The sequence below is a fragment of the Natator depressus genome, chromosome 22, assembly GCF_965152275.1.
Source record: "Natator depressus isolate rNatDep1 chromosome 22, rNatDep2.hap1, whole genome shotgun sequence".
Taxonomy (NCBI): domain Eukaryota; kingdom Metazoa; phylum Chordata; order Testudines; family Cheloniidae; genus Natator; species Natator depressus.
In genome coordinates, this window is record NC_134255.1 from 16,283,871 (window position 1) to 16,298,313 (window position 14,443).

General features: G+C 42.1%; 2 protein-coding genes across 2 annotated transcripts; both read left to right on the forward strand.

Moving 5' to 3' along the window:
• The first annotated feature begins 1,627 nt into the window (after nucleotides 1-1,627).
• On the forward strand, nucleotides 1,628-5,777 carry LOC141975869 (nicotinamide N-methyltransferase-like). Its single transcript, XM_074936534.1, has 3 exons — nucleotides 1,628-1,790; nucleotides 4,499-4,706; nucleotides 5,348-5,777. The coding sequence occupies exons 1-3, from the start codon at nucleotides 1,646-1,648 to the stop codon at nucleotides 5,775-5,777; spliced, it is 783 nt and encodes a 260-aa protein (XP_074792635.1). The 5' UTR covers nucleotides 1,628-1,645.
• Nucleotides 5,778-11,002: 5,225 nt separating this feature from the next.
• LOC141975964 (nicotinamide N-methyltransferase-like) lies at nucleotides 11,003-13,905 on the forward strand. The gene is made up of 3 exons (XM_074936685.1): nucleotides 11,003-11,171; nucleotides 12,697-12,904; nucleotides 13,470-13,905. Exons 1-3 carry the CDS (start codon nucleotides 11,003-11,005, stop codon nucleotides 13,903-13,905), a joined length of 813 nt encoding a protein of 270 aa, XP_074792786.1.
• The last annotated feature ends 538 nt before the right edge of the window (nucleotides 13,906-14,443 follow it).

A 14,443-nucleotide genomic window follows, 5' to 3' on the forward strand; every position in this document is an offset into this window, starting at 1 on the left:
CACACACACACACACACACCAAAATTACAATTTCTTATTTTTTTAAAAAAGGGAAATTTCAAAGAAAATGAACTGTTTTCACAAAATATATAGACTGCAACCAAACAGCATTTCTGACAATATTTTTTTCATTTAGAAACATTTGGTAAACCTTAATTGTAACCTCTCTTTGTAAAGTGGTTTGTGTTTGTTCTTATTGCTATTATTATGAGGCAAATTCCCTCCAAGCTCTCCTGAAGGAATGGATACATGAATCTATTGTTAAAAGACCCAGCTTCATTAGCACCCTCCACCCCATTCAGTTATTTGACTGTATTTTCTGGTATCTATTTTTAATAAGTAAATGTAAAGCACTTTTTATAACAAATGCCCGTAATACCAAATTACATTGTATTGGTCTATTACCACCAATCACTGTCTGCTCAGACATTCTGTAATCCTAGGCACTGTCCTTATTCACAGTCATTTGTAAATGGGATTGGGTGGCTCAGGGGACTGGTAATGGGATTAGTGTATTTTGCATATATACACTGATTAAAACTATAAGTACAATAAAAAGTATGTTCTGGGGTACTGAGGAGTTGGTCATGAATAAGAATGGACTTTATGCAGAAGAATTACACTTCCAGAAAACTTGCTAATTGAAAACACTGAATTATTTGTCATTGTTCTGTATTAGTTGCTGTATCAATGATATTAGATTGTAAGATCTTTGAGGGCAGGGACTGTGTATTATGCTGTTTCTATACAGCACCTAGCACAATGGGACCCGATTCTCCATTGGCTCGTAGGCACTGCTCTAATATCATAAGTCAATCATAAATAATGACAAAGCCATACATGTAAACTCTCATCTAGTGAAACCCCAAGGGGCTGAGCAGGATGGTTTCCTGAGAGACATTGTCCGGGTCCCCTACCATGTTTTTGTACAATATATATTTAGCCTGTTATTTTCAAAGCCATCTAGGATATAAAGACACAAGTACAGGGCAACTGTAAATTGTAAATCGGGTCCAGATGTGCAGCTCAGCAATACCCTCGTGAAGATCCCTACCAAAGACAGCCCAGGCCCGAGATCCAATGGGATTCTTTTGTCCATGAACAGGATGCTCATTTGCTACATATCTTCCATGCAGTCTCACACTGTAACAATCCCTACTGCTTACACCAGTTTAGTGAAGACACCTTGCAGAGTCCCTGACATATGTCAATGAGGGGTTGATTCATATTAATGCTGCAGCATGGTGTATGAGAGTCTAGTGCTGCTGAAGTTGATCCCCAAACCCTCCCACTGTGCAGGTATCAACTTGTGCCCTCTGGAAGGAGAGAGGCTGGCATAATGCTATTAACTATTCATAGAACTTTATATCAGCTTCCAGCTTGGGATTCCTTTCGGGACCTGTAATCTGCCCTGGAGTTGTGAAAAACAAATGGGATTAAGAAAGAAAAGTTTAAGCAACAGCAAGTTGTACATCTAACGTTAAAGAGTGTAGGAGCTGAGTTCCACAGCGGCACTCTTCTTGCAGGGACATGAAAGTGTTAAAAGACAGAGGTCAGATGAGCTGTCCCTAGTGACATGCACTACTGTGGGCAGGAGACCCAGGGAAAACCAGCACATTTTCTGTGCAGACTTTGAGTGAGCACCATGGCTGAGTTCACCGGAGGAGATGACTACCAGGCAGAGTTTGATCCAAAGGCCTATCTCGAACATTATAAATTTGGGGAAGGCACCTGGGGAGAAGAATATCTGAACTTTGCCCTGAAACATTATTGTAAAACCTTCACTTCAGGTATGGCCTCTTGGTGGGATTAGGGATTTATCCCTGGCTTGTCTATCCTTGTCTGTGACATGCCACAGAGGGCAGAACCAGAGGCAATGGGTTCAAACTACAGCATAGCAGATTTAGATTAAATCTCAGGAAAACTTCAGAACAGTAGGGCAATGGAACAGCCTGCCTGGGGAGGTTGTAGAAGCTCCTTCACTGGTGGTTTTCAAAAGGAGGCTGGAGCCATCTGCCTTCAATGGTTTAGACACAACAAATCCTGCATCTCGTACTTCTGGGGGAATTCTGTGCCAAAAAAAATTAAAAATTCTGTATATTTTATTTTTCAAAATAATGCAGTGTAATTACACCAGTTTCAATTACTTTAGTAATTTATTTAAACTATAATACAGAAAAAAAAGTCACAGTAACTATTCAGCATTTCCTAAACACATGAAAGTTAAGTTACAAATACTTGGTAAACAGTACCCTCCATTCCAGTTATAATCCTGGCTGGCTACTTTGGGAAATGCTTGGTTCTAACTGTCCTGACATTTTTTTGACTGCTTGACAAATGTTTTATTTGCCCTCAAAAATTCTTTTTTTTTTTTTAAAAAAAATGGGTAAATAAAATTGCTCCTGAGCTGTAATCTAACCCCATTGTGACACAGGAAAAAGGGAGAAAGCACATAGATCTCCCTAGCTGACTGTCATTTATAATAAGGCTTCTTTACACCACTCTGGCAATGTAAAGGAACCTTAAAACTTTTATACCTATTTTATGCTCCTGGGAGAATTGACTAAGAATGGGAACAATTAACTAATAATAGGAACATTAACAACTACACAGGCAGGCTGCTGTATTTCTGCTCTGCCTCAGGGGACAGAGCCTGCCTCACACCTAAATCTAAACAAAACAAAGCCCTACCCCTCCATGCCAGTGAGAGGGACAGAGTCCCTCTCCCTTATTGCCATGCATGCCCATACCCCTGGCGGTGATTAACATCTTCCCATGCGTCCAAGCATCCATACCCCAGCCCCCTCAACCCAACGTGATTTAAGTCTCTGCCAGCTGCTCCAGGCACTCAACCAGACATGCCCTGGCTGCCAGATTTCTTTGCTTCCCCATTTTTCTGTGAGGGAGCAAAGAAATATGCGGACAATATGAATTCTGCACCTGCGCAGTGGTGCAGAATTTCTCCAGGAGTAATCTTGGCAGGGGGTTGGACTAGATGACCCTTGTGATCCCTTCTAACTCTATGATTCTATGAGTAACCAGGTTATTATCATGCCTCCTTTCGGCCTGGGTTGTGGTGAAGTATCCTGTAATATGCATTAGTTATTTGGTTTCCACGGTCACCCCTAGCTGATGTGCAACAAACATGCTATGGCAGTTCATCAAGTCTCACCTTGCTGCACAGGGGGGCTGAGGACCCTTCAGCTAGCGTTTCCAGATAAAAAGCCCATTAGATAGGCTAAATATTATTGCTCAGCCTTTGCAAGTACCACAGATTATGAAAAAGCTTTTCCCATCCTCCCCTTTCTGCAAGCATCCATGCAGTACGGCCTTGGACTGACACTCAGGACACCTGAGTTCTGTTCTCAAGCCTGCCATTGACCTTTCCTTTGACCCCGGGCAAGTCACATCACCTCTCTGTGCCTCATTTGTAAAAGAGGGATAATGACATGAGTGTTCCGGTCCAAAGTGCTTGGAGCTGTATAAATGTAAAGCACTAGACAGAAAAGTTAGTTATTATTAATTATTATATAGCAAATTTCCCTTTAGCCTTCTCCTGGGAGTGGAAGTGAGGTCTTTTATCAATAGCTCTAAATGTGTTCAAAATCACCCCTGCAGTTAAATTATTGAATATATTTGGTTGCATCCCTTTTTAAGAAGTTGATGTGATGCAAATTTCAATTCTGTTTACAAAGCTGTTTGATTCCAAGAGCCAGCTATAGTGCATCATACTGTATTTTTTCTATTTCTAACAATTACTGCAACCCCATAGACACATGGTATAATCCTGGGGATTGTCCTTAAATATGGTAACTTGTAAGGGGGAATTGCATGGCTCAGGGGACTGGTAATGGAATTAGAGCATCTTGCATTTTGGAAACACTAAAGCTGAACAAAAATGTAAGTGCAACAAAAAGCACATACTACGGTATCAATCCACCATGGAAAGGGACTGAATGTAGGAGTCTAGACAGAAGAAAATTGCTAACACCTGCTAATTGGAAACATAAATGTTCGTCTTTGCTCTGTATCAATTCATTTATACATTGCAGAGGAGGAGTTTATGGGACGACACAAGGTGACGGTCAGTGGTGAATCAGGTCCATGGTGTGAAGCCCTGTAACAGCCGAGTAAATAATCATTACTGTGAATAGCTCCGCCTGATGTACAATAGTATTCTTACAGCTACAAAAAGAGCACTCATTCCGTATACATCTTCCAGGCAGCGTCAACATTGTCGTCTTCTATACTGCTGCCTGGGTTAGTTTAGATATGCAGGAGAGTATCTGATGTTAATTTGCATGTCAAGAAGCATTGAGGACTTGCAGCCAAAGCTTGGTAACGCTGAAGTCACTAGGCGTTTGGCCATTGCCTTCAGTGGAAGCAAGATTTAGCTCTAGATGTATTAAAACTCAATCAACTAAGCTTAATTGAGACAAAGTTGCATTTAGTCTGGTTAAGACACAATGAGCTCCAAGAATTCTGTATTCTGAACCAGGTGGGGTGAAAGGGGACACCCTGATTGATATTGGCAGTGGCCCCACTATCCACCAGCTCCTCTCTGCCTGCGAGTCCTTTAAGGAGATCATTGCTTCGGACTATACAGACCGGAACCGCCAGGAACTGGAGAAATGGCTGAAGAATGAGCCAGGAGTGTTTGACTGGACTCCAGTGGTGGAATACGTGTGTGAGCTAGAGGGAAACAGGTACCGGGGCTGGAAAAAGCAGATTGCCTAAATCCCTTGTGTATTGCTTAGTTTGTCTATGCAGCATCATCTACTTATACTGATCAGCTGGAAGCTGCAACATAATCAATGGTGAATATAGGAAGAAATTTTGGGGAGAAAATAAAGAGCAGGCAGAATGTGGTAGGAGTCTGTATAGAGTCCCCAGGAGGTCTCAGCATCCGAGACTTGGAGAGAGCTATCAACTGGTGTTGGCATTTTTCCAGTCTGAAATGCAGAGGGAAATGTGGCTGATGTAAATTCACCTGGTTGTAGATGTTTAAAAAATCCTAAATTCAGACAGTGGGCGCGTGGGGGGAGGGAGGGAGGAGTCCACTGAAAAAGTAGCCAGAGTTCATGACCCTGTTAGCAAAAGTAGGATGAGTTCTGAGCACAATGTGGTGGCTAGGACTTAACATTTCTGGGCATTCCAGCATATCTGAAAACCTCACCCAGGGGAAAGGGGACTAAAGACAAAGTTAACACAAGGTCCTACAAACAGACATCACTCTAGCAAATTATGTTTTCCTTCTAATACTCACACCTATGTCATACAAAGATACTGAAATTGCAGATAACCATTTGGAGTTCATCTTGTATTGTATATGCGTATGTCTCTCTAGGGGAAAGGAGGCTGAGAAAGAGATGAAGTTAAGGAAAACCATCAAACAGGTTCTAAAATGCGATGTCCACAAAAGCAACCCCATGCATCCAATCATCCTGCCTCCAGCTGACTGCCTGGTCTCATCACTGTGCTTGGAAGCTGCTTGCAAAGATCTGAACACTTATCGACTTGCTCTGAAGAACATCAGCTCCCTGTTAAAGCCAGGAGGGCACTTGGTGCTGAGTGGAGCTTTGGCCTGCAGTTTCTACGTGGTTGGCCCCAAAAGGTTCTCGTGTTTGGTCCTGAGAGAGGAATTTCTGAGGGAAGTCCTCAGTGAAACTGACTTCATCATTCAGGAGTTTGAGGTTCTCTTCAGGGATGATAATTTCATCGATGACAGCTCTGATTTCCCTGGGATGTTCTTCATTCTCGCTCAAAGGAGAAAATAATATAAATCCTTTAGGGAGTATGGGTAAAGGAACCCCCCCCCCCAAAGGAACAGAGATATGTAGCCTATGCAGCTAGCCTGCAAGCTTACTTTATTATGTAATCTGTCTCCCACTACCAGGTCCCCAAGGAAGGGTGTGAGTATGCTAGTTTCAGGAGCTTTTGTAAAGGGATGATTGCACCAGGGTCTATAGAACTGTGCTATTTCTTTGCGGCTCTGTGGTTTGGGGCTATGATAACTCTTTCCTTTATTTTAATAAAAATCTCAAAAGCCTGACTTTGTGCTCTGTGATCACGTCCTTGCCACACACTCCGAGGATCCGTACAAAGTATTAAATGTCTACATTCTCTAATTCTGTACCAGTTGCAACATGGGATTCCTTTGGGGACCTGTTACCTGCCCGGTAGTTGTGAAAAGCAAACGGGATTAAAATGAAGGTTTAAAATAATAGCAAGATGTATGCCTAAAGGTAAAGACTATAGGGCTGAGTTCCACAGTTGATCACAGTTTGCAGGCACATGAAAGCGTTAAAAAGCTGAATGATGCAATTTTTAACACTGTTTACAAACCTATTGGATTGCAAATGCCAGCTCTGTTGCATCACCTTGTATTTTTTATTACTAACAATTACTTCAACCCCATAGACACATCGTGTAATCCTGGGGATTGTCTTTAAGGACAATAATTTGTAAGAGGAGATGGCAGGCTCTGGGGACTAGTAATGGAATTAGAGCGTCTTGCATTATGGAAACATTAAAAATGAATAGCAATATAAGTGCAATAAAAAGTACCTCCTGGGGTATTAATCCTAAATGAAAGGACTGAATGTAGGAGACTAGACAGGAGAAAATCACTAACACCTGGTAACTGGAAACATTAATATTTGTCTTTCCTCTGTATCAATTGCTTTACATATTGCAGAGGAACAGTTTATATGAGGACATAAGGTGAAGGTCAATGGTGAATCTGGTCCATGGGGTGAAGCCCTGTTAATAATCTTTATTGAGGACTCCTCTGCCTGATGCATGCTGAGTACTTGTTCCGTATACTCGTGCTTGCAGTGTCTACACAGGTGCAGAGCAACTGTAAATCGAGTCCAAATGTGCAGCTCCCCAATACCCTCGTGAAGATCCTTACCAGAGACAGCTCTGCCTGAGATCCAATGAGATTCTTTAGTCCATGAACAGGACTCTCATTCGGTATATATCTTACACGCAGTGTCTGACACTGTCACAATCCCTACTGCTAACACAATTTAGAGAAGACACCTTGGAGAGTTTCTGACATGTCAACAATGGGTTGATTCACACTAATGCTGCAGCACGGTGCATGAGAGTTCATAAGCTGCTGAAGTTGATCTGTATGTGACTTTCTCTCTTCGCCCATACACTTAGAGCAACTCAGTCTGCAACAGGACTCTGGACTAATCGGAGAACCCTTCCCCTGTGCATGTATCTGCTTGTCAGCTCTGGAAGGGCTGGGGCTGGCAGAGTGCTATTAACTGGTCACAGAACTCTGTATCAGCTGCAGCTTGCGATTCCCTTAGGTACCTGTAACCAGCCCTGTGGTTGGGAAAAGCAAACAGGCTTTTAAAGAAAAGGTTTTAAACAGCAAGATGCAGATCTAAAGTTAAAGACGGTAGGGGCTGAGTTCCACAGATACACTCATCTTGCAGGGATACAAACGCATTAAAAGGCAGAGTGATGCAATTAATACTGTTACAAAGGTTTTGGAGGGCAAATGCCAGCTATATTGCATCACTTTGTATTTTTTATTACTAACATTTGCTGCAAGCCCATAAACACACAGTGTAAACCTAAGGATTGTTGTTAAATACAGTAACATGTTACAGAGGATTGCATGGCTCAGGGGACTGGTTCATGGTATTAGAGCATTGTGCATTATGGAAACTAAAACTGAATTGAAATGTAAGTGCAATAAAAAGTACCTCATGAGGTATGAATCCTGAATGGAAAGGGACTGAATGTAGGAGGCTAGACAAGAGAAAATAACTAATACTTGTGAATTGGAAACATTAATATATGTCGGCTCTGTCTCAATTAATTGATACATTGCAGAGGAAGACTTTATATGGTGCCACAAGGTGAAGGTCAGGGCTGAATCTGGTCTGTGGTGTGAAGCTCTGTAACATCCTAGTAAATAATCGTTATTGAGGACACCTCTGCCTGATGTACAGTAGTATGCATACTTCTGTAAAAAGAGTACTTGTTCCATACGTATCTTCCATTCAGTGTCTACACAGGTGCAGGGAAACCGTAAATCAGGTCCGAAGGCTGGCCGGGCACTAATAACTATTCACACAAATCTGTATCAGGTGCAGCTTGGGATTCCTTTCGGGACCTGCAACCTGCCCTGTGGTTGTGATAAGGAGATGGGATTTAAAAGAAGGTTTTAAACACCAGCAAGCTGTATGTCTGAGAGTAAATATGGTAGGGCTGCTTTCCGTACCTGCTTGCAGCTTTCAGGGATATAAAAGTGTTAAAAAACAGAATGATGCAATTTTTAACACTGGTTTACAAAGCTTTTCGATTGCAAATGCCATCTATGTTGCATCACATTGTATTTTTTATTACTAATAATTACTGCAACCCCATGGACACATAGGGCATGTCTACACAGGGATAAAAGACCTATGTCACAGTTGTGGCTGGCCTACCTCAGCTGACTCAGGCTTGCAGAGCATGGGCTGCAGGGCTAAAAATCACTGGGTAGACATTTGGGCTTGAGCTGAACCCTGGGCTTTGGGACCCTTCTCCTTTGCATGGCTCCAGATCTTGGGCGCCAAACTAAGTCTGAACATTTACACAGAGATTTTTCAGCCCCAAAACCTTAGTCCCGCAAGCCTGAGTCAGCTACAGGTTTTTTATCCCTCTGTAGACTCAGCCATTGTGTAACCCTATAGATTGTTCTTAAGTACAGTAACTTGTAACTGGCAATTGCAGGGCTCAGGGGACTGGTCATGGAATTAGAGCATCTTACAATTATGGAAAAACTAAAACTGAATAGGTATATAAATGCAATACAAAGTACGTGCTGGGGGATGAATGCTGAATGAAATGGGACTGAATGCAGAAGACTAGAGAGGAGAAAATGACACCTGCTAATTGGAAACATTAATGTCTGTCTTTGCTCTGTATTAATTACTTTATATATTGCAGAGGAAGAGTTTATACAATGAAACAAGGTACAGGTCAGTGGTGAATCAGGTCCCTGGTGTGGAGCCGAGTAACTAATCTATATTGAGGACACCTTTGCCTGATGTACAAGAGTATTCTTACTTCTGCAAAGAGAGTACTCATGCTGTAGATATCTTCCATGAGGTGTCTACTCAGGTCCAGAGAAACTGTAAATTGGGTCCAAATGTGCAGCTCAGCAATACCCTCATGAAGATCCTCACCCAAGACAGCTCTGCCTGAGATCCAGTGAGATTCTTTAGTCCATGAACAGGTTGCTCATTCTGTGTACATTTTACATGTAGTGTCACAATCCCTACTGCTTACACCAGTTTAGTGAAGACACCTTGCAGACATATGTCAACAATGGGTTTCTCCACACGAATGCTGCAGGATGGTGCATGAGAGGTCATAAACTACTGAAGTTGATTTGTATGTGACTTTCCTTTTTCTCTTCCTTTCCCCCCACACTAGAACACTGAAGTCTGTGACACAAACCTAGCCTAATCTCAGAACCCTCCCCCTGTACATGTATCTGCTGGTGAGCTCTGGAAGGGGTAAGGCTGGCATAGTGCTGCTAACTGGTCACAGAACTCTGTATCAGCTGCAGCTTGGATTCCTTTAGGGACCTGTAACCAGCCCTGGATTTGAACAAAGCAAATGGGATAAAAAGGAGGTTTAAAACAATAACAAGCTGTACATCTATAGTTAAAGACAGTAGGTCTGAATTCCCCAGCTGATTTCAGCTTGCGGGGCTATGAAAGCATTAAAAGGTAGAGCGCTGCAATTTTTAATGCTGTGCGTTAAGCCATTGCAATACAAATGCCAGCTGTATGGCATCATGTGTTTTTTATTATTTATTATTCCCAATTACTGCAGCCCCATAGACACAGAGTGCAATCCTAAGTATTGCCCTTAAGTACAGTAACTTGTAATGTGGGGATTGCATGGTTTAGGGGACTGGTTAGAACATCTTGCAATATGAAAACAATTAAAAGAAATATAGATGCAATAAAAAGTACATGCTGGAGTATGAATCCTGAATGAAACAGGACTGAAATCAGGAGACTAGACAGGAGGAAATCACTGGTAACATAAGTCTTTGCTCTGCATTAATTATTTTATATATTGCAGAGGAAGAGTGTATATGAGGACACAAGATGGTCAGTGGTGAATCAGGTCCTAGTAAATAATCTCTACAGAGGACACCTCTGCCTGATGTATGAGAGTATTCTTACTTTCACAAAAAGAGAACTCATTCCACATAGATCTTCTATGCAATATATACAGGTCCCGGGCAACTGTAAATCAGGGCCAAACCTGCAGCTCAGCAATCCTCCAATGAAGGTCCTTACCAGAGATTGCTCTGCCTGAGATCCAGCAGAATTTTTTAGTCCATGAACATGTTGTTCATTCAGTAGATATCTCACACTGTCACAATCCCTGCTGCTTACACCAGTTTAGTGAAGACACCTTGCAGAGTCCCTGACATATGTCAATGAGGGGTTGAGTCATATTAATGCTGCAGCATGGGTTATGATAGTCTATGTGCTTCTGAAGTTGATCTTTTCATGATTCTCCTTTCTCTCTTCACCCACACACTTGAGCACTGAAGTTCATGACAGACCCTCACCTAATCTCAGGACCCTCCCACTGTCCACGAACACAATTTGTGAGCTCTGGAAGGGGTGAGGCCGGCATGGCGACATGACCTATTCACAGAACGCTGTACCCGCTGCAGCTTGGGATTCCTTTAGGGCCCTGTAACTTGTTCAGTAGGTGTGGAAAGGAAATGGGATTAAAAAGGTCTAAAAGAACAGAAAGTAGTACGTCTAAAGGTAAACACCATTGGGCTGCGGTTCACGGTTGCTCTCAGGTTTCAGGCCCAAGAAAGCGTTAAAAGGCAGAGTGATGCAATTTTTCAATACTGTTTACAAAGCTGCTGGAAAGAGTTAAAAGGCCGAGTTCAGATTCTGAATGATCAGGAGCAGCTGGCTGTGCACAGGAATCCTAGGGAAAAGCAACGCATTGTATGTGCAGATTCAGAGGGAGCATCATGACTGAGTTCACCGGAGGCGATGTTTACCAGGCAGAATTTGACCCAAAGGCCTTCCTGGAATATTTTAAGTTTGGGGAAGACACCTGGAGAGATGACTTTCTTATCTTCATCCTGAAACAATACTGTAAAACCTTCACTTCAGGTATGGCCTGTAGGTGGGATTTGGGACTCATCCCTGCTCATCTATCCCTGTCTGTGACATCAGAAACCAGGTTATTATCATGCCTCCTTTTGGCCTGGGTTGTGGTGAAGTATCCTGTAATATGCATTAGTTATTTGGTTTCCACGGTCACCCCTAGCTGATGTGCAACAAACATGCTATGGCAGTTCATCAAGTCTCACCTTGCTGCACAGGGGGCTGAGGACCCTTCAGCTAGCGTTTCCAGATAAAAAGCCCATTAGATAGGCTAAATATTATTGCTCAGCCTTTGCAAGTACCACAGATTATCAGAAAGCTTTTCCCATCCTCCCCTTTCTGCAAGCATCCATGCAGTACGGCCTTGGACTGACACTCAGGACACCTGAGTTCTGTTCTCACGCCTGCCATTGACCTTCCCTTTGACCCCGGGCAAGCCACATCACCTCTCTGTGCCTCATTTGTAAAAGGGGGATAATGACATGAGTGTTCCGGTCCAAAGTGCTTGGAGCTGTATAAATGTAAAGCACCAGACAGAAAAGTTAGTTATTATTAATTATTATATAGCAAATTTCCCTTTAGCCTTCTCCTGGGAGTGGAAGTGAGGTCTTTTATCAATAGCTCTAAATGTGTTCAAAATCACCCCTGCAGTTAAATTATTGAATATATTTGGTTGCATCCCTTTTTAAGAAGTTGATGTGATGCAAATTTCAATTCTGTTTACAAAGCTGTTTGATTCCAAGAGCCAGCTATAGTGCATCATACTGTATTTTTTCTATTACTAACAATTACTGCAACCCCATAGACACATGGTATAATCCTGGGGATTGTCCTTAAATATGGTAACTTGTAAGGGGGAATTGCATGGCTCAGGGGACTGGTAATGGAATTAGAGCATCTTGCATTTTGGAAACACTAAAGCTGAACAAAAATGTAAGTGCAACAAAAAGCACATACTATGGTATCAATCCACCATGGAAAGGGACTGAATGTAGGAGTCTAGACAGAAGAAAATTACTAACACCTGCTAATTGGAAACATAAATGTTCGTCTTTGCTCTGTATCAATTCATTTATACATTGCAGAGGAGGATTTTATGGGACGACACAAGGTGACGGTCAGTGGTGAATCAGGTCCATGGTGTGAAGCCCTGTAACAGCCGAGTAAATAATCATTACTGTGAATAGCTCCGCCTGATGTACAATAGTATTCTTACAGCTACAAAAAGAGCACTCATTCCGTATACATCTTCCAGGCAGCGTCAACATTGTCGTCTTCTATACTGCTGCCTGGGTTAGTTTAGATATGCAGGAGAGTATCTGATGTTAATTTGCATGTCAAGAAGCATTGAGGACTTGCAGCCAAAGCTTGGTAACGCTGAAGTCACTAGGCGTTTGGCCATTGCCTTCAGTGGAAGCAAGATTTAGCTCTAGATGTATTAAAACTCAATCAACTAAGCTTAATTGAGACGAAGTTGCATTTAGTCTGGTTAAGACACAATAAGCTCCAAGAATTCTGTATTCTGAACCAGGTGGGGTGAAAGGGGACACCCTGATTGATATTGGCAGTGGCCCCAACATTCACCAGCTCCTCTCTGCCTGCGAGTCCTTTAAGGAGATCATTGCTTCAGACTATACAGACCGGAACCACTGGGAACTGGAGAAATGGCTGAAGAATGAGCCAGGAGCATTTGACTGGACTCCAGTGGTGGAATACGTGTGTGAGCTAGAGGGAAACAGGTACCGGGGCTGGAAAAAGCAGATTGCCTAAATCCCTTGTGTATTGCTTAGTTTGTCTATGCAGCAAGGTCTACTTATGCTGATCAGCAATATAATCAGTGGTGAATACAGGCAGAATTTCTGGGGAGAAAATAGAAAGCTGGGGGAATGTGGTTTTTAGTCATGATAGAATCTGTATAGGGTCCCCTGTGGTTCTCAATATTAGAGACCTTGGAGACAGTTATCAACTGGTAAAGTGTTGCTGAAATAAATTCACCTGTTTGCATATTTTCTTACAAAATCACAATTTAATCAGGGGGTCCCCTGAAAACGTAGCCAGAGTTCATGACCCTGTTAGCAAACTGGGATGAGTTCTGACCAAAATGTGGTGGCTTTCTGGCATGTCTTAAAACTGACCCAGAGAAGAGGGAACTAAAGATAGTTAACACAAGGTCCTACAAATAGACATCACTCTAGCAAACAATGTTTTCCTCCTAATATTCACATCTATATCATAGAAAGACACTGAAATTGCAGATAACCCTTGGGAGTTCATCTTGTATTGTATATGTGTATATCTCTGTAGGGAGAAGAAGGCTGAGAAAGAGATGAAGTTAAGGAAAACCATCAAACAGGTTCTAAAATGTGATGTCCACAAAAGCAACCCCATGGATCCAATCATCCTGCCTCCAGCTGACTGTCTGATCTCATCACTGTGCTTGGAAGCTGCTTGCAAAGATCTGAACACTTACCACAATGCTCTGAAGAACATCAGCTCCCTGTTAAAGCCAGGAGGGCACTTGGTGCTGAGTGGAGATTTGGGCTGCAGTTTCTTCATGGTTGGCCCCAAAAGGTTCTCGTGTTTGGTCCTGAGAGAAGAATTTCTGAGGGAAGTCCTCAGTGAAACTGGCTTCATCATTCAGGAGTTTGAGATTCTCTTCAGGGATGATAATTTCATCGATGACAGCTCTGATTTCTCTGGGATGTACTTCATTCTCGCTCGCAAAGAGGAAGCAATATAAATCCTTTGGGGAGTATGGGTAAAGCAAACCCTACCCGAAGGAACAGAGCTTAATATTACTAATAAACATAACAATGAAATCAATGCAGTATTTTCTCCAGCAATGTTAAATTAACCCTTTGTTGTGAAATACACAATGCCCATGACAAATACAGGAGAATATAAGCAGCTAAATTGTTGCTGCAGGATGAACTGAACTGAGGAAATGCTTCTCTGCAGGATGAGTTCCAACAGACAATTTTGGTCGCTATTTTTTAAAAATTTTTTTGCAATCTTTGAATAATTTTATCCAAGTTCTGCTTGGTTGTTGGCATTTGCCAAAGAAAAGCTCCAATGAGCTACATAGTCAGAGGAATGGTTTTGTTTCTGTAAACGTACTTAGCACCTTATATTACTTTGATTGATGCTCTTCTTGTGTTAATGAAATGCCATGTTACTCCTTGAAATCTTCTGTTTTACGGTATGAAAAATGTGTATTTTTTGTGTGAAAAAACTGGCCTCATTAAATATTCCCAGTGAGGATATTGAGGTGGATTTGC

Bases quoted from the DNA above. Each gene is read 5' to 3' on its own strand.
- LOC141975869 (XM_074936534.1), top strand. From the start codon at position 1,646: ATGGCTGAGTTCACCGGAGGAGATGACTACCAGGCAGAGTTTGATCCA. The intron at 1,791-4,498 runs GTATGGCCTCTT...ATTCTGAACCAG, and splicing joins TTGTAAAACCTTCACTTCAG to GTGGGGTGAAAGGGGACACC. The intron at 4,707-5,347 runs GTACCGGGGCTG...ATGTCTCTCTAG, and splicing joins TGTGAGCTAGAGGGAAACAG to GGGAAAGGAGGCTGAGAAAG.
- LOC141975964 (XM_074936685.1), top strand. From the start codon at position 11,003: ATGTGCAGATTCAGAGGGAGCATCATGACTGAGTTCACCGGAGGCGAT. The intron at 11,172-12,696 runs GTATGGCCTGTA...ATTCTGAACCAG, and splicing joins CTGTAAAACCTTCACTTCAG to GTGGGGTGAAAGGGGACACC. The intron at 12,905-13,469 runs GTACCGGGGCTG...ATATCTCTGTAG, and splicing joins TGTGAGCTAGAGGGAAACAG to GGAGAAGAAGGCTGAGAAAG.